Source organism: Pleurodeles waltl, chromosome 3_1 (assembly GCF_031143425.1).
Source record: "Pleurodeles waltl isolate 20211129_DDA chromosome 3_1, aPleWal1.hap1.20221129, whole genome shotgun sequence".
NCBI lineage: Eukaryota > Metazoa > Chordata > Amphibia > Caudata > Salamandridae > Pleurodeles > Pleurodeles waltl.
Genome location: NC_090440.1, coordinates 558,515,165 through 558,542,546, shown reverse-complemented (window position 1 = coordinate 558,542,546; position 27,382 = coordinate 558,515,165). Strand labels below are relative to the sequence as shown.

At 49.1% G+C, this 27,382-nt stretch overlaps 1 protein-coding gene across 4 annotated transcripts in view; it reads right to left on the bottom strand.

The window, feature by feature from the left end:
• The window catches only part of SPG11 (SPG11 vesicle trafficking associated, spatacsin), a 579,875-nt gene that overhangs the window by 360,550 nt on the left and 191,943 nt on the right, over window positions 1-27,382 (bottom strand). For all 4 annotated transcript variants that reach the window (XM_069222954.1, XM_069222953.1, XM_069222956.1 and 1 more), the window contains one exon: window positions 3,571-3,774. In XM_069222954.1, the coding sequence (XP_069079055.1) occupies window positions 3,571-3,774 (204 nt within the window). The remainder of the gene's footprint in view (window positions 1-3,570; window positions 3,775-27,382) is intronic.

The following is a 27,382-nucleotide window of genomic DNA, read 5'->3' as shown; positions in this document are numbered from 1 at the left end:
ATAGACCCGAAACTGCGCTGTGTCCAGAACAGCTCCGATGAAAGGGAGCATCTGAGAGGGGGTCAGGTGTGACTTCAGCATGTTTATAGTGAACTCCACCTAGTGCAGGAGGTTCGCCGTACTCTGAGGGTGGGAGATTAATTTCTGGGGCATGTCTGCCTTCAACAGCCAGTCGTCAAGGTAGGGGAAAACTGAAATCCCTGACTTGCGCAGATGAGCTGCAACGACTGCCATCACTTTAGTGAGCACCCAAAGGGCGCTGGTAAGGCCAAAGGACAGCACGATAAACTGAAACTGCTCATGACCTACCATGAATCGTAGTTAACGCCTGTGGGAAGGCAAGACGGGGATATGAAAATAAGCGTCTTGCAAGTCCAAAGCCACCATCCAGTCTCCTAAGTTCAAGATAGGACCTGAGCCAAGGTGAGTATTTTGAAATTCTCCTTCCTGAGGAAGAGATTGAGGGTCCTGAGGTCGAGGATAGGACGCAAGCCCTTGTCCTTTGTAGGCACCAGAAAGTAGCAGGAATAACAACCACAGCCTACATCTGTCGCAGGAACCCTCTCTATGGCCCCCTTGGCCAAGAGAGTCGCAACTTCCTTGCAGAGAATTGCCAATTGATCCTCCGTCTGGTGGCCAAAAATAGGAGGCATGGCCAGAGGGGACGTTTCGAAGGGGAGGGAGTAGCCCCTTCGGACGATCTGCAAAACCCACCTGTCCATCGTGGTGGATTCCCAGTGGGGCAGATGATGGCCTGTGGGATTCTACGTCCCCGGGCATGCAGAGGCTGAACTGCATGCGTGGCACTGTGGCTGGGGAAGGGACGTGATAGGGAGCCCCTCCCGTGGCCACAGAAGGGGCAAAAGACAGACTGTTGGAGGCGAGGTGCAGTGGAAAGGTCAAGGGACTGAGCCGTAGCCCGGGAGTCCTTAAATCTCTAAAGCGATGAGTCTACCTCATCTCCAAAGAGATGAGAGCCATCAAATGGCATGTCCATGAGGGTCTGCTGGACATCCACCGAAAAACTAGAAGTTCTCAACCAGACATGGCATCGTAATGCCACTGTTGACGCAACCAATCTACCTGGAGAGTCGGTCATGTCCAGCCCACATCGTATGGTGAACTTGGCCGCGTCTCTCCCGTCGGCAACAGTCTGGGAGACCATTGCACGGGTCTCCTCCAGGATCTGCGACAGAACCTGCAAGACTCTGTCCTACAGAGATTGGGTATAATGGCCCAAGAGGCATGCTTTGTCCACCGACCGCAATGCCAGACTGGAGGAAGAAAACATCTTCTCCCCCAGATGGTCCAGTCTTTTTGATTCCCTTTCCGGGGGGCGGAAGGGAATGCGCCAGATGACGAAGATCCCTGAATGACCAAGCTTTCAAGCGTGGGGTGTTCGGTCAGGAATTTAAGGTTGTTCGGAGCAAGCCGATGGTGGCGAGCAATTGCCCTATTCAAAGGAGACCTTGTGCTGGTTTTGGACCAGGTACCCAGAAGGACATCAGTGAGGGCTTCATTGAATGGAAGGAGAGGCTTTGAAGCAGATGCTCCGGGCTGGAGCACCTCTGTCAGGAGATTAGTCCTGACCGCAACGGTAGGCAGTTCAAGGCCAAGGATCTCGGCTGCCCTACTGACCACCATGGAGTAAGAAGCTCCCTCTGCCATTGCCACGGTCAGTGTCTGGGGAGGTATCAAGACCACTGGCCTCACCCAAAGCCTGAGACCAGTCCATGTTTGGGTCTTCTTGCTGGTATTCATACGTGTCCAGCAACCCCTCCAACCCTTCCTCACATTTATTCCCATAGTAAAAAGAGTCTGAATCCAACCTGAAGCGGCTATGCCCCATCGATGTCGGAAGTGGTGTCAGCCGACGCCGTACCGGCTCATCAGGGGTCAGGATCGGGTCGACGTGGATTGTGGGCCCAAACGACGTCTGGAGTATCAATGACTTCACCAGCGCCGGGGAAGGTCTCAGTGGTGCAACCGGCACTGATCCGGAGGGTCTCCCGGTGGCCAGAGCCGGCACAGAACCCAAAGGGCCCCCCTCTGACTTCCTGGGCCCCACAGGGGGGTCGGACTGCCCAAAAATGAGGCACATAGCCTCATAAAATTTCTTTAGTTGGGAAGGGGTCGCTCCGGCTCCCGGAAAGTCGCTCTTCCCGCGTCGCATCGTCTGAGCGATGGGGTGAAGTCAAAGAATGCCCGGCCTTCTTCAACTTCTTTTTCTTACCCGAATGTCTGATGACTTCGAGGACGATGAGTGGTGGTAACTCCGCGGCCGGTCTTCAGACCTTCCTCTCGAATGAGACCGGGACGATGTGGAGTCGAGCGCCAGTCCGCCATTACCTTTAGGGACCGCTCCCTCAAAGCCTTCAGGAGCATGGCTCAGAGTACTCATTTCAGGTCGTGGTCGCGTTCCAGACACCACAAACAGACCAGATGCGGATCCGTCACCGACATCATTTGGTGACAATCCTCGCAAGGCTTAAACCCGGTCTTCAGGTACATCCTTACACACACCAACAGTCACCACAAAATTTGACTAAAGTTTTGAGGCCGGTCAAAAAGTGACCGGGGTAGCTCTCTTCAGATCAGCGCGTGGCGCGAAAGAAAAGAACTGACTTCACTGTGCCAAGGCAGTGCCTATATCCAACCCAGATGTCATCATGGTGTCCACGACGCCAACGATGGACGCGGAGTCGACTGACGCCACCTAATGGCATACAAGGGTACTGCTCGAAAAAAAGTCTCTGGATCCAGTCTGATGCCTGGGGGGAAACTCTAAGGTAAGGAATCCGCAACTCAAAGTCTCTATCAGATATACAGTATGCATTGGCAAAGGGTAGAACAACACAGTAGCAGTACAGCAAATAGGTACAGCAACCGGGTGACAAACGCAGCACAATATCTGTACTTAAAAGTGGTTATGTTTACATATTTTCAATTTTTATTTAAAATAGGTTCAACTTCCTATGAAAGTAGTGGCCTGTATCCAGAGACCAATTCAATCACAAATTAAGCAATAATCTGGTCCTAAAATAAGATGCCAAGGATCACTTCATACGCTACTTGGCATCTTTTACTGGGCAGAGCCAGGCCCTGTTATGCAGAAAACTCCATCACCTAAAGTAGCTGTGGAAGAAGTTGCTCTAGGCAGTGCAGGATGTGGTCTGTGTGGACAGAAAAAGGTAGGTGTAGAGGAAGCTGTGCAGGATATAACACAGGATGAGGTAAGTGTTGAGGATCTTAAACAATGAAAGAACAAGTTGGTGAGGCTGTGCAATATGTAGAACAGGGCGACAAGTATGAATGTTCCCTCCCTATAGTAGTTTTGATTAGTGCAGCAACAGCTGTGTAAGCAGTACAGCATTAGGAGTTGGACCACCCTTATTTGTAGTAATCCTGGTAGATAAGTGCTGTGTGGACAACCCTATTGTACATAAAACAGATTTAGGGGCGATGTATGCAGAACAGGAGCAGGTGATTGTGAACAACTCCCATCAGAGGTTCCCCAGTTAAACATGTCTGTACCATATACAAGGCAAGGTTATTGCAGAAGACCCTCACCTGTAGTAGTCCAGATATGTGTACAGGAGGTATGGAAGGCTGTGCTGGATGCAGTACAAAATGAAGTGAGTGTGGAAATCCTGCCCCTCCTGCGTGCTGTACTGCGGCACTGGGTGAGGCTCCTGCATCGGTCCCCCACTGCTGGCAAGTCGCTGAAGTAGGAGATCAAAGTCCCGGAGTTCTGAAGGTACGAAGATCCTGCTCCTGTTAGGGTAAAAGGACAGGAACGGAAATTAGTCTTCAACAATCAGTGAAGTTCTTCTGGCTAGTCAGCTATGATTCACAGAACATATATGGGTTTCACCAATTATTTTTATATTTATTGAGTTGGCCCTGCTCTAACACATCCATCAGTCAAATTACAGAGAATCGCTATTGACCCAAAGATGTTTTATTGAATCAGGTTATTCTTACCTTGTTATGTGTCTCACATTTTAGTCAGTGTCCTGCAACATCACACACTATTCTGCTCTTCCAGTGTTCTGGTGTTGACAATCCTTGTGTTACACAAATTTTAGCTGCAATGTTAAATTTGACCCTGGCTATAACCAGCAGCTATATTAGTGTTTGATAACTTGGGAGATATGTGGGGTCTATTCTGCTTGATCCAGTAGTTTTGTTTCTGCATTTTCAAATTTTGTAGCATTCGCAGTGCCCACTGACTTGCAGCATTCTAAATCAAGGCCTTGTTCTCTTGTAATAGCAACTCTGTTTGTCCACTATAGGAATGCTGCTGGTTTTGGCAGGGGTTAAAGTACAAAGTAACAATTCTTTGTCACTTGATTTGAATGCTGTTCCATTATTAAGAATCTGATCACAACAGCTCATATACTCCTTTCCATGCTAAATATTGCAATTACTTAATGTTTCAACCCTGAGAATCATCATCAAGGGGGAATGTGCTATCAAAAAGGTATTTACAATAGGCTGCATGAATGCCAGGATAAATTAAGCATATCAAACTGTCCTTCTTCACCTGACAGCGAGGAATGACATAATGAAATACCAGTCATAGCACCAAATATCCTGGACGATGAGTAAGCTGGTGCAAATATGTTTATCACTCACTTATCCAAAGTCATGTACTGAAGTTAAATACATCTGAAATTGACCTCCTACAAGAAAGACTGATGGCAATCAGCAAAGTGAGGAGGGCTACTCCAAAGCCCAAGTGTGTGAGCATAACAATGAATCGGGAGCTGGGGCACTGAACACTGAAGCACTCCTATTTCCGAACACATGGTGGTTACTTCATGTCAGAGATTTTCCTGGAATAAAGACAGTGAAGGGGGAAAATGGGAAAAGATGGATCTGATAAAAACTGAGGAGATACCAGGGATGTACAAACTCGCAAGGAGGGAGCTAAATGACTGCAAGTTCACTGAAGTTTAGTGTCTGTGGCCTAACAAGGACAGCATTCTGTTTGTGGGACACAGAGAAGGAAGTTGTAGGTTTGTAAGCTCACAAAGGAGCTGTGCCTGAAAGAAGTAAAATCTACAATTGTAGGTTCAAAGTGAATGTCTAAAATACTACTAGAAAGAGGTGGGAAAAGCAAGACAGCCATACAACATTGGGGGGAGAGGGGAGGTTTGGAGAAATGTAGTTTGGATGTACGTCAGTAACTAGCACTCACAGAAAAGTACGTGCTGAAGATGCACAGTATCCAATGGGGGGGGGGGGGTCAAAGAGCCTGAATACAGTGTAATAATAGGGTATACACCACAGCATTGGAGTGAAATCCTAAATTTGCAGTCAAACATATGCAAAAGACATTTCAACATGAAGGAGAAGTGAAACAGAAAACATTGTTACTCAACAGCCTATCAAAGGCAAGGAAACACTGAGGAAGGTACAAGAAAATGTAATTTATTGTTTTACTTCACTATTAATATAGACTCCTATCACGACAGAGTAATAGGAGTGGCTATCTACTAATTGAGCTCTAGCTAGCTCCATACAACTGCCAACCCTGGATCTTCATGACCTATTACAAATATGGACTAGAGAGTATAAATTCATGTAGGGATCTTGCAGTTCAGAGGACCCAATTTGCAATGAGGATGACATTTTGAGCACCCCCATGCACTCCCATGTCTCTCAATATTCAAAATGAGTATATACATATAATACCTCCACCTTATTAATTTAAGAAAACACACACCACAAAGCTACATGGAAACCCAGCCCTAAAGAAGTGTTCACACAGAAAATTTTAGTGCACCATACTTAACTGAAGTGTAAGTGACGCAAACATAGTCAAAGGCTGAAGAGTGGAAATATCCTGGTCATGCTATAGTACCACATGATTACACAATGTACAAACGATTCTTGGCAAACACATAAGTCCCAGACAACATGTTTTTACTAGAACACCTTTTATACTCACTCGAGACTAACATGTTGGCTTTACGTGTTCCATACTTTACAGACTTAGTAAAGGCTATAATCTCAGTCTCTTCCTCAAGAGAAAGGGTGGGAGAGGATTCTAGCCAGATGATGACCAACAAAGGATTTTTATACACAGAAACTCATCCTCAGGGAACATGATCAGATTCCTGCTCACTTGGATAACAGGCAACGTAACCTCCAGGCATTTACACACTAACACTGCTGCGGACCACCTGGTATTGTGAGGTCACTAGAACCCTTGTTATGTGACTAACGGTTCCCAACACTCTCTGAATGGTGCTCCCTCCTCCCTTGAGGATCAGGCAAATGTGTCACGCTGACTGTCTGTCTGCGACTCTTCTCAGCTGCAGATGTTGATTTACCAGACTCTAGATCCAGAGTGGCAATTCCTGCTCATCAACAAGTGACAAATTTCCAATGTGTCGAGTTCCTGGGAAATTGTAGCCTGGTTACTGGCTTGGCATGGCCATGTGGTGCTGCAGTATGGCCCACCAAAAGCCATTTTTTTAAGGGCCTGGTCCCTGAATCTGCTCCTCAAGACACATTGCATAAAATGTACTTTGACAAAATATGCTCACCATTTTACAAACCCACACTGTCAGCATAACAAGTACGTTCTGATGAACATCTCTCCCATTTATACATTGAGCTACCTCAGGCCGCTTACACAGTCGGAAGCCATGTGCACTCCTCTTCCTCTCAGATAAATGATACAGTTCAGTCTCCCAAACAGAATTCACATGGAGCATCATATCAGGATTCACATTCTTTCACGAAACAGCTCATTTCTATTGTGAGAGAGAACATTTATGTATGCAGGGTCCATCTTCTGTAAGATATCATCCCAGGAAACATGCTGAATCCCCATACGTTTGGCTGACTATACCTGCTTTGCTCACAAAAGTATAAGTGGCTGCCTGCACAACAAAAACTGTCTGTTATCAAACAGTAAACTTACTTTCTCACACGAACACCCATGTAGACAACAGCCAAACTGTAGTAAGATTTACAAAGGGCAGTTTTACAGAAGCCTTCAATGAGAAAGACTGAGATGTAAGCAGAAGTCAAAGGGAACCAGGTAAATAAAAAAGGACAAAAAAACGTGCACTGCCCAGCTGTTCTCATGTGACTAGGGGAGTAGGCTATAAAACAGGAAAGTTTGTTAGTCAAAGCTGCAAAAGGGTTGCCATACCTAACTTAAGAGAACTCCTGCCCTTAGAAAGAAGTCTAACTGAAAAAGAGGCCCATTGAGAGGCGACCAGCTGAGCTTTGGCTCGAGAGCAAAAAGACACACACAGCCACTTTCACACCCACATAAACCCTCTCACACCCAGAGACACACTCTCACAGCCACACCCACACCCAGAGAGACAGGCCCTGCGGCCAACTCCTGCTGTGAATTGCCAAAGGTCAAGGGCAGTATGGGGTTGGGTGGTTAAGAGGGCTGGCTGCAGGGATGGCCGCAGGCCAGGCCTTGTGGCCAACCCCCACCGAGCACGGCCAAAGGCTGGGCGCGGTGGTGGTTGGATTAACATATAGTATTGAAGTTACTGGTGTTAAACATAGAAATTCACTGAAAAAAATACAAAGGTTACAGGGACGTTATAGTTAGGAAATACAATTAAAAAAAACCTTAGAAATTCACTTAAAAAAATAAATGTTATAGGGACGTAATAGTTAGGTTCTGAATTTACTCACACAATACCATAGAAATTCAGCAGTTATAATTATTTAAAGTAACTATAACTCGCGGCTTAAGGTAACTATAACTCATGCCCTCGCCACGGACTGCTAATTATCCTAGATATTACAGCACTCATCACACTTTTATAACATCATTAAAAATATCAATGAAACATTAAAAGTTAAATTACACTGCATGGCAGGGGTGAGATATAGTTACCTTAGGCTGCAAATTATAGTTGCTTGAAATAACTATAACTGCTGAATTTCTATGGTTTTGTGCGAACAAATTCAGAACTTAACTATAAGGTCCCTACAACCTTTGGTTTTTTAAATGATATATATATATATAGGTTTAGAGGTGGGTATGGGTACAGGATGATAAGGGTTGTTATGGGGGAAACAGTAATGGGTTGTAAAGGAGTTTCTAGGGTTAAGAGGTTTGTAGGCATGTAGGATGGTAAGGGTATTTTAATGTTTAGGGTAAGGGCACATGGTAGTAAGGGATCTTTAAGGGCTTAGGGGTGGCTAGAGGTGTAGGGTAGTATGGGTATTTTTAGCGTTTAAGGATGGGTAGGGGCATTGGGTGGTAAAGGTATTTTTAGGGTCAGTAAGGGTATTGAGCTGCGCTGGTGTTTTTAGGGTTATGGGGTGGGCAAGCGTATTGGGTTGTGAGGGTATTATGGAGCTTAGGAGTCAGTAGGGGTATGGGTTGGTAAGGCTTTTTTAGGGTTTAGGGTGGGTAGGGACATAGGAAATGCCAACATTTCTTAAGACAGAAGTAGCCACTTTACCACTGGTAAAGTGGGTTCTTGGCTTGCAAGAAAATGTTTTATTTCCTTTGTGGCAGCGCAAGACGATGTAATAAGCTATCAATTTGGACAGCAAGTGTTTGGAAGTGGCCAGACCTGTAGATAAAGGACCATAGGTGACAAATAATTGCATAGATTTTTCGTATCTTTTATTTTATCTAGATAAACCTGTAATGTTTGGAAAGACCACTCTGCTGGGGAAATGGAATTTTAAAAGAAAGTAGGAAATGTCATTTTCTGACTCACATGGAAATCCAAAATCATCTTGGGGAGAAATTTCGGGAGGGTTCTCATAACCACTTTGTTGGTATGGAATATTATAGAAGACTCACAGGCACATAGGCCCTCATTATGTCATTGGCGGTAAAAATCTCCTACAGCCGCGGCGGCGGCTGCCAAATCACCGTCGCCACGGCTAACATCAGTCTGCCATAATATCACCACAGACGGATTTCCGCCACAAGAAGGGCGAAAATTCATCTGTGGTTATGCTGGCGGACGGTGTAAAGGTGGTGCTGCTACCACCAGCAGCGCCACAACAGTACACTACCGCCAGCCGTATTAGGAGAAATAATACGGCCTGGCGGTGTTCTGCTGGCGGGCCCTGCTGGTGGTAGCAGCGCCCCGTCCCCTGCCGGAAGACCCAATGGATTCAGGTAAGTCGGGTTTCCGACAGGGGAGGGGGATGTTTGTGTGTGTGTGTGTGTGTGTGTGTGTGGGGGGGTGTGTGTGCATGAATGTGTGAGTGTGTTTGTGGATGAGCATGAGTGTGTAGTGTTGAATGCATGTGTGTGTGCATGTGTGAGACTGCGTGTATGAATGCAAATGTGAATGAGTGTCTGCGTGTAAATTTGGATGTGTGTACGGATGTGTGTGTGAATGAATGGATGCATGTGTGTTGGAATTCGTGTATGCCTGTGTGAGTGAGTGTGTGAATGCGTGGTGTGTGCCTGCGAGTGTGCGTGTATGGGTGGTATTGGAAGAGGGGGAGAGTGGATGGAGGGGGTGGGTGTGTTTAGTATGGGGAGTGTTGGGGTGGTGTGGACCTCCTTCCAGTGACAAGGAAGCAATTCCCTGTCACTGGTAGGGACTACTGCCATGGTTTTCGTGGCGTTACAAACGCCATGAAAACCATGGCGGTAGGCAGGGTCATAATGCCTCTGGCGGGACAGTAGGGGCCGCCGGGTTGGAGATTGTTATCTCCAGCCCGGCGGCTGCTACCGCCATTGCGGTCGTTGTGGTACATTGGCGGGTTGGCTTCAGCTTCACAATGTCATAATGTGGCGGTATGTACCGCCAGCCTGTTGGCGGTACGACCGCCACATTAACACCGACCGCCAGGGTCATATTGACCCCCATAATGCCTGTCTCTCGTTAATCCTGCATGCTGATGTTAATGTTAAGGACAGAAGTGTTTCACGAAAGGTGGTGTTGAAAAGCGTTGTAAATGGATTTAAATGGTGAACCCATGAAACTAGAGAGGAAAATGTTTAAATCCCCTGAGGCGGGGTGTAATCTCCTCACCAAAGGAAAAAACGTTAATACCCTTTACAAGGCCTTGAACCTCTGTCACTTTAAAAAGGAGGTTTGTGAAGGACATTTTGTGAGGGAGTAATAGCTACCAAATTGACTTTGATGGAAGAGATTGTAAGTCTGATCTGGTCAAATGAACAAAGTTATGTAACAGTGTTTCTTCTTGACAAGTGGTGGGATCAAAATTGTTCTGAGAACACTAGGTGCAGAATCTCTTCCACTTGAAACAATATGAAGCACTCATGGATGAACTTTTAGCTTCCTACAGAATGCCCAGGCAGACGTCTTTAAGATTCAGGTGCCCATATTGGAGTAGTTCTAAGATAGGAATTTGGAGTGGAGAATCTGGCCCCCGAACCTGTGCAGAAGATCTGTCCTACACAGCAGCCTTTTATGTGGTGGTTTGCATAAGCTCTGTGAACCACCACTGGCAGGGCCACTCTGTGTTATCAGGACAGGGAAGGCTTTAGCGTTAGTGGGGCCCAGTAAAACAATTATTTTGGCACAACCCCAGTGACCTCTTTCTCCACACATTCCCTCATCACCACACTCCAACAGTTCTCCTCATCTTTCCATAGTCTCTCAGAGACATTACATTTCATTTTTTATAGTGCTACTCATCGTTTACTCACACTCAGTTCTGTGATTTCCATGGTACACAATCTTCGCAGCAGCCACATTAACCCTCTGAACTACTTCAGGATGAGTCAAAATGTACTTCGTGGGGGCATGGCCAGGAAGAGACCAGCTGAGATGCATCTCGCCTTAGCTCCGACATCAACACCCTATTTCCCTTAAATTAAGATGTAAACCCAGCCATTTTCAAGGGTCTAAGATACCTCACACAGAGTCCTGAGGATGTCAGAAGTTAGTCCTAATCAAGCCCCAGTAGATAATCAGGGCCTAGTTGACCCGACAACATGGGGGGCACCACTGTCTGGCAGTGGCATTGGGACTCATAACTTTCCTCGTTGGCAGGCTACTCATGGTCAGCAGAGGTGGTGTCACTGACTGATACCTCGCAGCAACAGCAGGGCAACGGACGGAGGAGAGGATGCCCGGAGGTACGCCTGGATTGCATGCAATTTCTGCACGGCGCTGAACAAGGGCCCTCATTACAACCTTGGCGGGCGGCAACCGCCGCCCGCCAAGGTTTTACCGCTGGGCTGGCGCCAATGCAGCCCCACTCCTGCGGGGTCTATTATGAGATCCCCTCTGGGCCGCAACACGGGAGCCGGCTCCAAATGGAGCCGGCGGTGTTGCGGCTGTGCGGCGGGTGCAGTTGCACACGTAGTGCTTTTCACTGTCTGCCTAGCAGACAGTGAAAAGCTCCATGGGGCTGTGGCCGGGGGCCCCTGCACTGCCCATGCCACTGGCATGGGCAGTGCAGGGGCCCCACAACTCCCCTTTCCGCCAGCCTTTTCATGTCGGTTCTTACCGCCATGAAAAGGCTGGCGGGAGGGGGAGTCGTAATCCCCTGGGCAGCGCTGGGGGATTTAAACCACCGGGACCAATGTGGCGGGAGACCGCCAGTCCCGGCGGTGTGACCGCGGCGCTTCCGCCGCAGTCGTAATGCCCCTGGAAGCACCGCCAGCCTGTTGGCGGTGCTTCCTCCAAAACAGCCCTGGCAGTCAAAGACTGCCAGGGTTCTAATGACCCCCATAGTCTTCCCGGACCCAATGAGCGTGCTCTGCAATGGCCCGCAGCAGAGACCCAAGGTGAGCAGAGGAGCAAGGTACCTGGGAGTGACCCCGGCTCGGGGAAGAGCGTTGTTGGTTGGTAAGGGAGCCTCCTGTTGTCAGGTGGGCCATGCAGTGGCCCGGGACAGCAGGGGAACCCCAGGATGGCCTGCTAGACCTTGCTGTTGGCACCCCATGGACATTAAAGACTGGGCGCAGAAGAGAATGATTCCCGCTGTGGGGACCCACAGATGGGCGGACAGAGGTCCCTCAACCCCCTCCTGATACCTGACAGGGTATTTGTAGGGTTTAGGGTGGGTGAGGGTATTTGTGTGGCAAGGGTATTTTAAGGTTTTAGGATGGGTAGGAGTATTTGGGTTACAAGGGTATTTTAGGTTTAGGGGGTGGGGTATTTGGGTGGCAAGAGTATTTTTAGGTTTTATGGTGGGTAGGAGTATTTGGGTGGTGTAAGGAAATGCCTCCTTGGCATGGTTGCCCCCTGACTTTTTGCCTTTGCTGATGCTATGTTTACAATTGAAAGTGTGCTGAGGCCTGCTAACCAGGCCCCAGCACCAGTGTTCTTTCCCTAACCTGTACTTTTGTATCCACAATTGGCAGACCCTGGCATCCAGATAAGTCCCTTGTAACTGGTACTTCTAGTACCAAGGGCCCTGATGCCAAGGAAGGTCTCTAAGGGCTGCAGCATGTCTTATGCCACCCTGGAGACCTCTCACTCAGCACAGACACACTGCTTGCCAGCTTGTGTGTGCTAGTGAGGACAAAACGAGTAAGTCGACATGGCACTCCCCTCAGGGTGCCATGCCAGCCTCTCACTGCCTATGCAGTATAGGTAAGACACCCCTCTAGCAGGCCTTACAGCCCTAAGGCAGGGTGCACTATACCATAGGTGAGGGTACCAGTGCATGAGCATGGTACCCCTACAGTGTCTAAACAAAACCTTAGACATTGTAAGTGCAGGGTAGCCATAAGAGTATATGGTCTGGGAGTCTGTCAAACACGAACTCCACAGCACCATAATGGCTACACTGAAAACTGGGAAGTTTGGTATCAAACTTCTCAGCACAATAAATGCACACTGATGCCAGTGTACATTTTATTGTAAAATACACCACAGAGGGCACCTTAGAGGTGCCCCCTGAAACTTAACCGACTGTCTGTGTAGGCTGACTAGTTCCAGCAGCCTGCCACACTAGAGACATGTTGCTGGCCCCATGGGGAGAGTGCCTTTGTCACTCTGAGGCCAGTAACAAAGCCTGCACTGGGTGGAGATGCTAACACCTCCCCCAGGCAGGAGCTGTGACACCTGGCGGTGAGCCTCAAAGGCTCACCCCTTTGTCACAGCCCAGCAGGGCACTCCAGCTTAGTGGAGTTGCCCGCCCCCTCCGGCCACGGCCCCCACTTTTGGCGGCAAGGCTGGAGGGAACAAAGAAAGCAACAAGGAGGAGTCACTGGCCAGTCAGGACAGCCCCTAAGGTGTCCTGAGCTGAGGTGACTCTGACTTTTAGAAATCCTCCATCTTGCAGATGGAGGATTCCCCCAATAGGGTTAGGATTGTGACCCCCTCCCCTTGGGAGGAGGCACAAAGAGGGTGTACCCACCCTCAGGGCTAGTAGCCATTGGCTACTAACCCCCCAGACCTAAACACGCCCTTAAATTTAGTATTTAAGGGCTACCCTGAACCCTAGAAAATTAGATTCCTGCAACTACAAGAAGAAGGACTGCCTAGCTGAAAACCCCTGCAGAGGAAGACCAGAAGACGACTACTGCCTTGGCTCCAGAAACTCACCGGCCTGTCTCCTGCCTTCCAAAGATCCTGCTCCAGCGACGCCTTCCAAAGGGACCAGCGACCTCGACATCCTCTGAGGACTGCCCCTGCTTCGAAAAGACAAGAAACTCCCGAGGACAGCGGACCTGCTCCAAGAAAGGCTGCAACTTTGTTTCCAGCAGCCTTGAAAGAACCCTGCAAGCTCCCCGCAAGAAGCGTGAGACTTGCAACACTGCACCCGGCGACCCCGACTCGGCTGGTGGAGATCCAACACCTCAGGAGGGACCCCAGGACTACTCTGATACTGTGAGTACCAAAACCTGTCCCCCCTGAGCCCCCACAGCGCCGCCTGCAGAGGGAATCCCGAGGCTTCCCCTGACCGCGACTCTTTGGATCCTAAGTCCCGACGCCTGGGAGAGACCCTGCACCCGCAGCCCCCAGGACCTGAAGGACCGGACTTTCGTTGGAGAAGTGACCCCCAGGAGTCCCTCTCCCTTGCCCAAGTGGAGGTTTCCTCGAGGAACCCCCCCCCTTGCCTGCCTGCAGCGCTGAAGAGATCCCTAGATCTCCCATAGACTAACACTACAAACCCGACGCTTGTTTCTACACTGCACCCGGCCGCCCCCGCGCTGCTGAGGGTGAAATTCCTGTGTGGGCTTGTGTCCCCCCCGGTGCCCTACAAAACCCCCCTGGTCTGCCCTCCGAAGACGCGGGTACTTACCTGCTGGCAGACTGGAACCGGGGCACCCCCTTTTCCATTGAAGCCTATGCGTTTTGGGCACCACTTTGAACTCTGCACCTGACCGGCCCTGAGCTGCTGGTGTGGTGACTTTGGGGTTGCTCTGAACCCCCAACGGTGGGCTACCTTGGACCAAGAACTGAACCCTGTAAGTGTCTTACTTACCTGGTAAAACTAACAAAAACTTACCTCCCCCAGGAACTGTGAAAATTGCACTGTGTCCACTTTTAAAACAGCTATTTGTCAATAACTTGTAAAGTATACATGCAATTTTTATGATTTAAAGTTCCTAAAGTACTTACCTGCAATACCTTTCAAATGAGATATTACATGTAGAATTCGAACCTGTGGTTCTTAAAATAAACTAAGAAAAGATATTTTTCTATAACAAAACCTATTGGCTGGATTTGTCTCTGAGTGTGTGTACCTCATTTATTGTCTATGTGTATGTACAACAAATGCTTAACACTACTCCTTGGATAAGCCTACTGCTCGACCACACTACCACAAAATAGAGCATTAGTATTATCTATTTTTACCACTATTTTACCTCTAAGGGGAACCCTTGGACTCTGTGCATGCTATTCCTTACTTTGAAATAGCACATACAGAGCCAACTTCCTACATTGGTGGATCAGCGGTGGGGTACAAGACTTTGCATTTGCTGGACTACTCAGCCAATACCTGATCACACGACAAATTCCAAAATTGTCATTAGAAATTGATTTTTGCAATTTGAAAAGTTTTCTAAATTCTTAAAAGACCTGCTAGGGCCTTGTGTTAGATCCTGTTTAGCATTTCTTTTAGAGTTTAAAAGTTTGTAAAAGTTTGAATTAGATTCTAGAACCAGTTGTAGATTCTTAAAAAGTATTCCAACTTTTAGAAGCAAAATGTCTAGCACAGATGTGACTGTGGTGGAACTCGACACCACACCTTACCTCCATCTTAAGATGAGGGAGCTAAGGTCACTCTGTAAAATAAAGAAAATAACAATGGGCCCCAAACCTACCAAAATACAGCTCCAGGAGCTTTTGGCAGAGTTTGAAAAGGCCAACCCCTCTGAGGGTGGCAACTCAGAGGAAGAGGATAGTGACTTGGAGGAAAATTCCCCCCTACCAGTCCTATCTAGGGAGAACAGGGTCCCTCAAACCCTGACTCCAAAAATAATAGTCAGAGATGCTGGTTCCCTCACAGGAGAGACCAACACCTCTGAAATCACTGAGGATAACTCCAGTGAAGAGGACATCCAGTTAGCCAGGATGGCCAAAAGATTGGCTTTGGAAAGACAGATCCTAGCCATAGAGAGGGAAAGACAAGAGATGGGCCTAGGACCCATCAATGGTGGCAGCAACATAAATAGGGTCAGAGATTCTCCTGACATGTTGAAAATCCCTAAAGGGATTGTAACTAAATATGAAGATGGTGATGACATCACCAAATGGTTCACAGCTTTTGAGAGGGCTTGTGTAACCAGAAAAGTGAACAGATCTCACTGGGGTGCTCTCCTTTGGGAAATGTTCACAGGAAAGTGTAGGGATAGACTCCTCACACTCTCTGGACAAGATGCAGAATCCTATGACCTCATGAAGGGTACCCTGATTGAGGGCTTTGGATTCTCCACTGAGGAGTATAGGATCAGATTCAGGGGGGCTCAAAAATCCTCGAGCCAGACCTGGGTTGACTTTGTAGACTACTCAGTGAAAACACTAGATGGTTGGATTCAAGGCAGTGGTGTAAGTAATTATGATGGGCTGTACAATTTATTTGTGAAAGAGCACCTATTGAGTAATTGTTTCAATGATAAACTGCATCAGCATCTGGTAGACCTAGGACCAATTTCTCCCCAAGAATTGGGAAAGAAGGCGGACCATTGGGTCAAGACAAGGGTGTCCAAGACTTCAACAGGGGGTGACCAAAAGAAAGGGGTCACAAAGACTCCCCAGGGGAAGGGTGATGAGACAACCAAAACTAAAAATAGTAAAGAGTCTTCTACAGGCCCCCAAAAACCTGCACAGGAGGGTGGGCCCAGAGCCTCTTCACAAAACAATGGGTACAAGGGTAAAAACTTTGATCCCAAAAAGGCCTGGTGTCATAGCTGTAAACAGCATGGACACCAAACTGGAGACAAGGCCTGTCCCAAGAAAGGTTCCACTCCAAACTCCCATCCAGGTAACACTGGTATGGCTAGTCTCCAAGTGGGATCAACAGTGTGCCCAGAGCAAATCAGGGTCCACACTGAAGCTACTCTAGTTTCTGAGGGTGGGGTGGATTTAGCCACACTAGCTGTCTGGCCGCCTAACATGCAAAAATACAGACAGCAACTCTTAATTAATGGGACTAGAATAGAGGGCCTGAGGGATACAGGTGCCAGTGTCACCATGGTGACAGAGAAACTGGTTTCCCCTGGCCAATACCTGACTGGAAAAACTTACACAGTCACCAACGCTGACAATCAGAGAAAAGTACATCCCATGGCAATGGTTACTTTAGAATGGGGAGGGGTCAAAGGCCTGAAACAGGTGGTGGTCTCCTCAAATATCCCAGTGGACTGTCTGCTTGGAAATGACCTGGAGTCCTCAGCATGGGCTGAGGTAGAACTAAAAACCCATGCAGCAATGCTGGGTATCCCTGAACTGGTGTGTGTGAAAACAAGAGCACAATGCAAGGCACAGGGTGAACAAGTAGAGCTGGAGTCTGGAAGAATGGCCCAGCCTACCAAGAGGAAAGGAAAGTCAGTTGGGAAACCAACTGCAACACAGCAAAAGAAAGGGAACCTCTCTTCTCAGGAAGAAGTTCTGCCCTCTGAGGGAACTGAGCCTTTGGAGCTTGAACCTTATCAGGTTGAGCTCTTAGGCCCAGGGGGACCCTCAAGGGAGGAGCTGTGTAAGGGACAAGAAACCTGTCCCTCTCTTGAAGGCCTTAGGCAGCAAGCTGCTGAAGAGTCCAAGGGCAAGAAAAATGGAACACATAGGGTCTATTGGGAAGATGGACTCCTGTACACTGAGGCCAGAGACCCCAAACCTGGTGCCACTAGGAGAGTGGTAGTGCCTCAGCTGTTCAGAGAGTTCATCCTAACATTGGCCCATGACATTCCCCTTGCTGGACATTTGGGACAAACCAAGACGTGGGAGAGGCTAGTCAACCACTTCTACTGGCCCAATATGTCCAACATGGTTAAGGAGTTTTGCCTCTCCTGCCCCACCTGTCAAGCCAGTGGTAAGACAGGTGGGCACCCAAAGGCCCCCCTCATTCCACTTCCAGTGGTGGGGGTCCCCTTTGAAAGAGTGGGTGTGGACATAGTTGGTCCACTGGAACCTCCCACAGCCTCAGGAAATATGTATATCCTGGTAGTAGTGGATCATGCTACCAGGTATCCTGAAGCTATTCCCCTTAGGTCGACTACTGCCCCTGCAGTAGCCAAGGCCCTCATTGGTATCTTTACCAGAGTGGGTTTCCCTAAGGAAGTGGTGTCTGACAGAGGTACCAACTTCATGTCAGCATACCTAAAACATATGTGGAATGAGTGTGGAGTGACTTATAAATTCACTACACCATACCATCCACAAACTAATGGCTTGGTTGAGAGATTCAACAAGACATTAAAAGGCATGATCATGGGGCTCCCAGAAAAACTCAAAAGGAGATGGGATGTCCTCTTGCCATGTCTGCTTTTCGCTTACAGAGAGGTGCCACAGAAGGGAGTAGGATTCTCACCCTTTGAACTTCTGTTTGGTCATCCTGTAAGGGGACCACTTGCTCTTGTTAAAGAAGGCTGGGAGAGACCTCTTCATGAGCCTAAACAAGACATAGTGGACTATGTACTTGGCCTTCGCTCTAGAATGGCAGAGTACATGGAAAAGGCAACCAAAAACCTTGAGGCCAGCCAACAGCTCCAGAAGTTTTGGTATGACCAAAAGGCTGCACTGGTTGAATTCCAACCAGGGCAGAAAGTCTGGGTTCTGGAGCCTGTGGCTCCCAGGGCACTCCAGGACAAATGGAGTGGCCCTTACCCAGTGCTAGAAAGGAAGAGTCAGGTCACCTACCTGGTGGACCTGGGCACAAGCAGGAGCCCCAAGAGGGTGATCCATGTGAACCGCCTTAAGCTCTTCCATGACAGGGCTGATGTGAATCTGTTGATGGTAACAGATGAGGATCAGGAGGCAGAGAGTGAACCTCTCCCTGATCTTCTGTCATCAGACCCAAAAGATGGCACAGTAGATGGAGTGATCTACTCAGACACCCTCTCTGGCCAACAGCAAGCTGATTGTAGGAGAGTCCTACAACAGTTTCCTGAACTCTTCTCCTTAACCCCTGGTCAGACACACCTGTGTACCCATGATGTGGACACAGGAGACAGCATGCCTGTCAAAAACAAAATCTTTAGACAGTCTGACCATGTTAAGGAAAGCATCAAGGTGGAAGTCCACAAGATGCTAGAATTGGGAGTAATTGAGCGCTCTGACAGCCCCTGGGCTAGCCCAGTGGTCTTAGTCCCCAAACCTCACACCAAAGATGGAAAGAAAGAGATGAGGTTTTGTGTGGACTACAGAGGGCTCAATTCTGTCACCAAGACAGATGCTCATCCAATTCCAAAAGCTGATGAGCTCATAGACAAATTAGGTGCTGCCAAATTCTTAAGTACCTTTGACTTGACAGCAGGGTACTGGCAAATAAAAATGGCACCTGGAGCAAAAGAGAAAACAGCATTCTCCACACCTGATGGGCATTATCAGTTTACTGTTATGCCCTTTGGTTTAAAGAATGCCCCTGCCACCTTCCAAAGGTTGGTGAATCAAGTCCTTGCTGGCTTGGAGTCCTTTAGCACAGCTTATCTTGATGATATTGCTGTCTTTAGCTCCACCTGGCAGGATCACCTGGTCCACCTGAAGAAGGTTTTGAAGGCTCTGCAATCTGCAGGCCTCTCTATCAAGGCATCCAAATGCCAGATAGGGCAGGGAACTGTGGTTTACTTGGGCCACCTTCTAGGTGGAGGCCAAGTTCAGCCACTCCAACCCAAGATCCAGACTATTCTGGACTGGGTAGCTCCAAAAACCCAGACTCAAGTCAGGGCATTCCTTGGCTTGACTGGGTATTACAGGAGGTTTGTGAAGGGATATGGATCCATTGTGACAGCCCTCACTGAACTCACCTCCAAGAAAATGCCCAAGAAAGTGAACTGGACTGTGGAATGCCAACAGGCCTTTGACACCCTGAAACAAGCAATGTGCTCAGCACCAGTTCTAAAAGCTCCAGATTATTCTAAGCAGTTCATTGTGCAGACTGATGCCTCTGAACATGGGATAGGGGCAGTTTTGTCCCAAACAAATGATGATGGCCTTGACCAGCCTGGTGCTTTCATTAGCAGGAGGTTACTCCCCAGGGAGCAGCGTTGGAGTGCCATTGAGAGGGAGGCCTTTGCTGTGGTTTGGTCCCTGAAGAAGCTGAGACCATACCTCTTTGGGACTCACTTCCTAGTGCAAACTGACCACAGACCTCTCAAATGGCTGATGCAAATGAAAGGTGAAAATCCTAAACTGTTGAGGTGGTCCATCTCCCTACAGGGAATGGACTTTATAGTGGAACACAGACCTGGGACTGCCCATGCCAATGCAGATGGCCTTTCCAGGTTCTTCCACTTAGAAAATGAAGACTCTCTTGGGAAAGGTTAGTCTCATCCTCTGTCGTTTGGGGGGGGGTTGTGTAAGAAAATGCCTCCTTGGCATGGTTGCCCCCTGACTTTTTGCCTTTGCTAATGCTATGTTTACAATTGAAAGTGTGCTGAGGCCTGCTAACCAGGCCCCAGCACCAGTGTTCTTTCCCTAACCTGTACTTTTGTATCCACAATTGGCAGACCCTGGCATCCAGATAAGTCCCTTGTAACTGGTACTTCTAGTACCAAGGGCCCTGATGCCAAGGAAGGTCTCTAAGGGCTGCAGCATGTCTTATGCCACCCTGGAGACCTCTCACTCAGCACAGACACACTGCTTGCCAGCTTGTGTGTGCTAGTGAGGACAAAACGAGTAAGTCGACATGGCACTCCCCTCAGGGTGCCATGCCAGCCTCTCACTGCCTATGCAGTATAGGTAAGACACCCCTCTAGCAGGCCTTACAGCCCTAAGGCAGGGTGCACTATACCATAGGTGAGGGTACCAGTGCATGAGCATGGTACCCCTACAGTGTCTAAACAAAACCTTAGACATTGTAAGTGCAGGGTAGCCATAAGAGTATATGGTCTGGGAGTCTGTCAAACACGAACTCCACAGCACCATAATGGCTACACTGAAAACTGGGAAGTTTGGTATCAAACTTCTCAGCACAATAAATGCACACTGATGCCAGTGTACATTTTATTGTAAAATACACCACAGAGGGCACCTTAGAGGTGCCCCCTGAAACTTAACCGACTGTCTGTGTAGGCTGACTAGTTCCAGCAGCCTGCCACACTAGAGACATGTTGCTGGCCCCATGGGGAGAGTGCCTTTGTCACTCTGAGGCCAGTAACAAAGCCTGCACTGGGTGGAGATGCTAACACCTCCCCCAGGCAGGAGCTGTGACACCTGGCGGTGAGCCTCAAAGGCTCACCCCTTTGTCACAGCCCAGCAGGGCACTCCAGCTTAGTGGAGTTGCCCGCCCCCTCCGGCCACGGCCCCCACTTTTGGCGGCAAGGCTGGAGGGAACAAAGAAAGCAACAAGGAGGAGTCACTGGCCAGTCAGGACAGCCCTTAAGGTGTCCTGAGCTGAGGTGACTCTGACTTTTAGAAATCCTCCATCTTGCAGATGGAGGATTCCCCCAATAGGGTTAGGATTGTGACCCCCTCCCCTTGGGAGGAGGCACAAAGAGGGTGTACCCACCCTCCGGGCTAGTAGCCATTGGCTACTAACCCCCCAGACCTAAACACGCCCTTAAATTTAGTATTTAAGGGCTACCCTGAACCCTAGAAAATTAGATTCCTGCAACTACAAGAAGAAGGACTGCCTAGCTGAAAACCCCTGCAGAGGAAGACCAGAAGACGACTACTGCCTTGGCTCCAGAAACTCACCGGCCTGTCTCCTGCCTTCCAAAGATCCTGCTCCAGCGACGCCTTCCAAAGGGACCAGCGACCTCGACATCCTCTGAGGACTGCCCCTGCTTCGAAAAGACAAGAAACTCCCGAGGACAGCGGACCTGCTCCAAGAAAGGCTGCAACTTTGTTTCCAGCAGCCTTGAAAGAACCCTGCAAGCTCCCCGCAAGAAGCGTGAGACTTGCAACACTGCACCCGGCGACCCCGACTCGGCTGGTGGAGATCCAACACCTCAGGAGGGACCCCAGGACTACTCTGATACTGTGAGTACCAAAACCTGTCCCCCCTGAGCCCCCACAGCGCCGCCTGCAGAGGGAATCCCGAGGCTTCCCCTGACCGCGACTCTTTGGATCCTAAGTCCCGACGCCTGGGAGAGACCCTGCACCCGCAGCCCCCAGGACCTGAAGGACCGGACTTTCGTTGGAGAAGTGACCCCCAGGAGTCCCTCTCCCTTGCCCAAGTGGAGGTTTCCCCGAGGAACCCCCCCCCTTGCCTGCCTGCAGCGCTGAAGAGATCCCTAGATCTCCCGTAGACTAACACTACAAACCCGACGCTTGTTTCTACACTGCACCCGGCCGCCCCCGCGCTGCTGAGGGTGAAATTCCTGTGTGGGCTTGTGTCCCCCCCGGTGCCCTACAAAACCCCCCTGGTCTGCCCTCCGAAGACGCGGGTACTTACCTGCTGGCAGACTGGAACCGGGGCACCCCCTTCTCCATTGAAGCCTATGCGTTTTGGGCACCACTTTGAACTCTGCACCTGACCGGCCCTGAGCTGCTGGTGTGGTGACTTTGGGGTTGCTCTGAACCCCCAACGGTGGGCTACCTTGGACCAAGAACTGAACCCTGTAAGTGTCTTACTTACCTGGTAAAACTAACAAAAACTTACCTCCCCAGGAACTGTGAAAATTGCACTAAGTGTCCACTTTTAAAACAGCTATTTGTCAATAACTTGTAAAGTATACATGCAATTTTTATGATTTAAAGTTCCTAAAGTACTTACCTGCAATACCTTTCAAATGAGATATTACATGTAGAATTCGAACCTGTGGTTCTTAAAATAAACTAAGAAAAGATATTTTTCTATAACAAAACCTATTGGCTGGATTTGTCTCTGAGTGTGTGTACCTCATTTATTGTCTATGTGTATGTACAACAAATGCTTAACACTACTCCTTGGATAAGCCTACTGCTCGACCACACTACCACAAAATAGAGCATTAGTATTATCTATTTTTACCACTATTTTACCTCTAAGGGGAACCCTTGGACTCTGTGCATGCTATTCCTTACTTTGAAATAGCACATACAGAGCCAACTTCCTACAGGTGGCAAGGGTAATTTTATGGTTTAGGATAGGTAGGGGTATTTGGGTGGCAAGGGTATTTTTAGGGTTTAGGGTGGGTAGGGGTATTTGGGTGTCAAGGATATTTTTAGGGTTTAGGGTAGACAGCGTTATTTGGGCAAAGGGTTTATACTTGTGAAATACTTACATTTTTGTTTTTAAAGGCATGCCTGGTAAAGGCATATGCATGGTAAACTTTTGCGTGGTAAAGGCATGTGCATTGTAATGGATATGCTGTAAAGGCATTTATGGTAATGGCATCTTTGGTTCCATCATACATCCATGCAGAACATCTACTAGAGATGCTGGGCATGCCGCCCACCCCAGATGCAGAACACCCCAGATCCAAAACACCTACCGGACAAAGATCGCATGTGCCGGGGTAGCAGCTGGTGTTTTCAATCAACGGGCTACACAAGGAAAAAGGCCAGCAAGCAAGGAAAAACAGACTGCAGAACATACATATCAAATGAGGGCACCCTCAGATCCAAATACTCTGGCACTGATAGGTTGTTTGATGCCCACGGTCTCACAACAGACCTCTACGCTGGTAACTATTTCTTGCTCAAAGACTGAGGCCCTCATTATAACCTTGGCGGTCGGTGACCGCCAGGGCTATAGTGGTATTCGTACCGCCAACCGGCTGGTGGTCAGAATACCATATTTTGACCGTGGCAGTACTGCTGCAGTAACACCGCTGGGACCGGTGGTATACCGCCATGGCTGTCCCGGCAGTCGCAATCCACCAGGGCAGCCCGACTCCCCTTACCGCCAGCCGGATCTGCTGGTGGTAAGGGGACTCGGGCGCCCCTAGGGGCCCCTGCACTGCCCATGCACTTGGCATGGGCAGTGCAGGGGCCCCCAGGCAAAGCCCCTTCGCGCATTTCACTGCCCGAAATTCAGGCAGTGAAATGTGAGACGGGTGCTACTGCACCCGCTGCACATCAGCATTGCCGCCGGCTCTATTACGAGCCGGTAGCAATGTTGATGTGACTTTTTTGCTGGGCCAGTGGACGGTAACCGCCGCTGGCTCAGGGGAAAAGTCGTAATAGGGAGCCAGAAATACCACCAGCACTGGTGGTATTCTGGCTCCCGCAGCCTCAGCGGTCTTTTGAAAAGATCGTCGAGGTTGTAATGAGGGCCCAAGCACTTGGGGGCAAGGGCTCCGACATAAGACCGTGGAGCCTGACCCTACTTTCACTGATGATAATTGAAAATTTATATGATCTGCCAACACATACTATGTCAGAGCCCAGATATGGCTCTCCTTTGGGGTATCCCTGATCATGTTTTCCACCCCACCACAGCTCCTAGTTCATTCCCTAGGGTTACCTAGTTTCCCAGCAAGCCAGCTGATACGCACAATCAATACCAACCGAGAAAAAACATTTGATGCTCATCACTTTGCTTGCTCCCCATTTGCTGATCGACAACCACACGGAGGACACTGCGACACATTTACAATTGATGTCACTTAATGTGCAGGCTTGAACTCCCCAATTAAGCGTTGGGCCTAATTACAATGGCAACGGCGAAAAGAGGTGGATGTGGCACTACTACAAGAAACCCACCTCCTCTGATCCAAAACCAAACACCTCCGCTCATACCGGTACCCATACAACTCCATTTCTTGTACCTAATTTCGGAAGTAGCGATCCTCCTCTGCAGAGACCTAAACTCAAGCACTGATAAAAAATATATGGATTGTGTGGGTTGTTGGGTGGGCATATGGGGAACCTTGGGTGGTATTCCAATGACCATCATATCTATCTACATCCCCAACGAAGACAAGGAAAACTTCACTGGCCTCTTATCCAGTATCTCCCAATTTGTAGTAGGTGATATCATTAAAGGCGGAGACCTCAATAACACCACCACCACCACCACCTGCGGTATGGTGAACCTCAACCACCAGATTCATTGACACGGGGAATAGCCGATTTGGTTCTTATAGACAGCTGGTGTTACCACCACTTGGGTGAACGCAACTTCATATTTTATTCCAATGTCCATAAAACGTACTCACGTATAGATTACTTTTGACTTCATGGACCCTACAGCCCAGGTTGAAAGACACTACCATAGATATCAAGATACTGTCAGACCATGCCCCGGTCCGTCACTGAGCCCGGTGGTGCCACAACACCCATTTCTGAAACAATGGGTCATGAATAAGATAATGCTGAGAGACCCAGTCTTGAGGAACCATTAGAGACACTATAGAAAACTACTGTGCAGAAAATCATGATGGCAAAGGTTCCCTCTCAACCTTTTGGGATGTGGCTGTAGTTAAGTGCCCTCTTTTTGGCATGGTTACCCCCACTTTTTGCCTGCTGTCAGAGTGTTTTGAGTGTTTTCACTGGTATCCTGCAAACCTGGACCCCAGTGATTGTGCTCTCTCCCTCTAAATTTGGCTACTTAGGACTTTGGACACCCTACAATTGGCACACTGGTGCCCCCCATGTAGGTCCCTAGTACATGGTACTTAGGAACCCAGGGCATTGGGGCATCAGGGGTTCCCCATGGGCTACAGCATCTATTATGCCACCAATTGGAGCCCATACAAAATGTGTCTGCAGCCCTGCCATTGCAGCCTGCCTGAAAGTGTGAATGCACTCTTTCACTACAGGTCACTGCACCAGGTCACTGTAAGTCACCCTATGGTTAGCCTTCCTAGCCCACTGGGCAGCGTGCAGGTACTTGTGTGTGAGGACACCCCTGCATGAGCAGCGGTGCCCCTACGAACTCCAGCTCCATTACACTGGACTTCGTAAGTGCGGGGAAGCCATTTTACCCATGTACTGGACACAGGTGTACAGCTACACAATGGTAACTCCGAACCTGGGCATGTTTGGTATCAAGTTGCCAGTATTGGTGATATGATTCTAGGCACTTTGGGAGCTCCTTAGAGGACCGCCAGCATTTCTCGTAGTAATCGTCTGGGGTTTCAGGGCAGTCTGTGCTGTTGCCACCCTTCAGACAGGTTTCTGCCTTCCCGCTGCTTGACCAGCTCAGGCAGAGGAAGGCAGAACAAAGGATGTCCTGTGGGAGAGGGAGGCAACATCCTTCTACCCTTGGAAATAGGTTATACGTGGCCTGGGAGTGGTAGCCTCCCCAAGCCACTGGTATGCTTTGCAGGGCAAATTTGATACCCTCCTTGCATAAACCGGTTTGCACCAGTCCAGGGACCCCCGGTCACTGCTCTGGTGCTAAACTGGACAATGGAAAAGGGAGTGAGCACTCCCCTGTCCATCACCACCCTAGGGGTGGTGCCCAGAGCGCCTCCAGGTGGCCACTTGATTCTGTCATCTTGAATCCAAGGTGGGCAGAGCCCCCTGGGAGCATCTGAGTGGCAAGGTCATATAGGTGACGTCACAGCCCCCTCCTAATAGGTGGTCACCCTAGTAGGTGACTAATACCCCTTCCTAGGCAATTTAGGGTCTTCCTCTTGGGTTGGTCCCCAGATTCGACATGCAAGATTCCAGCAGGACTTGGTTTACTTCATCTTCTGTCCACTGAGACTGCAACTGGATCTTCCAAGAACCGACAATCTGCAACTCCAGCAACGACTTTGCTTTGCAACATTGTTTCTCGGGCTCCTTCCAGCAACTGCAACATTTCCCTGCCTGTGCATCCTCTGAGGGCAATGAGTCTTCAGCCTGCACAAGAAATTAGAAGGAATCGTGCTTGGAATTGAGGCACTCCCCTGCATCAGCAGGCACCAACTGCAATGACAACCTGCAGCGTGGATCCACTCTACTCCGGAACTGTGTGGATCCTGCATCACAGGTGGTGGTTTGGAGTGGTCCCCTTGGTCCTCCCTACCAGCTGTCCAACTTGGGAGACCGTAAGCCCTTGCCTCTCCTAGCACGACTGTACCCTTTTGCACTGCAACTCTTGCAGTTACCAAGGCTAGTTTGTTTCTCCTCAAAGGGATGTTCAGACTCCGTGTAGCCCTGGTCTCCAGCACTTCTTCCTGCAACACTCAGTCTCCTGCCTGCTGCTCCAGCGATGTGGGACACTTCTCCAGGTGTGCTGAGTGGGCCTCACCACGACTCCTGTGGCTGCTCCCCGTGGGTCGCCTATGGGGGCTGCCTCCTCTTTTTGTGACTCTCACAGTTGCTGAGGGTCACCGGGTTTCCCTTCTTGGGTCGAGTACCCTGTTCCTTGCTGGTACTCTTCAGCCTTGAAAAACCTTCTTCTCCGACTCTTGCATATGCCAAGGCTTGTTGGTGGTTCTCCAGCACAACTGACTGCATCCCGACCGCCAACGTGGGACGTCACTTGCATCACTTTTGGAACTCCTCTTCTGCTCCTGTGCTGCACTGCTGACCTTCTTCAACCAGCGTCGATCTGGTCCTGCATCGAAACAAGGGTGGGTAGTGGCTCTTGCCACAACAGACACTCTTACTAGAACTGGACTTGGTCTCCTTCCTTTGCAGGCCCTCTTCTGTCAGGATTCACCTTTGGGTTCTTCCATTCTTGGTTGGGTCTTGTACCATCCTTTTCCAAAGTCCTCCTGTTGGTTTTGGGGAAAACCAGGTACTTACATCTGCTCTCTTGGTCGCTGGGGGTCACTCTGTTACTCACCTCTTAGGGTTCCTGGTTCCTCCTTCTACTGATTTCATTTCCTTCGGTGGGGGGCTGCCTTTCACATTCCACTTTTTTAGTATATGGTTTGGTCCTCCATCGGACACAGCTGATGGCCCTACTCTGCTTGGATGCAGAGAAGGCCTTTGACAGGATGGGCTAGCCATACATCTCAAAG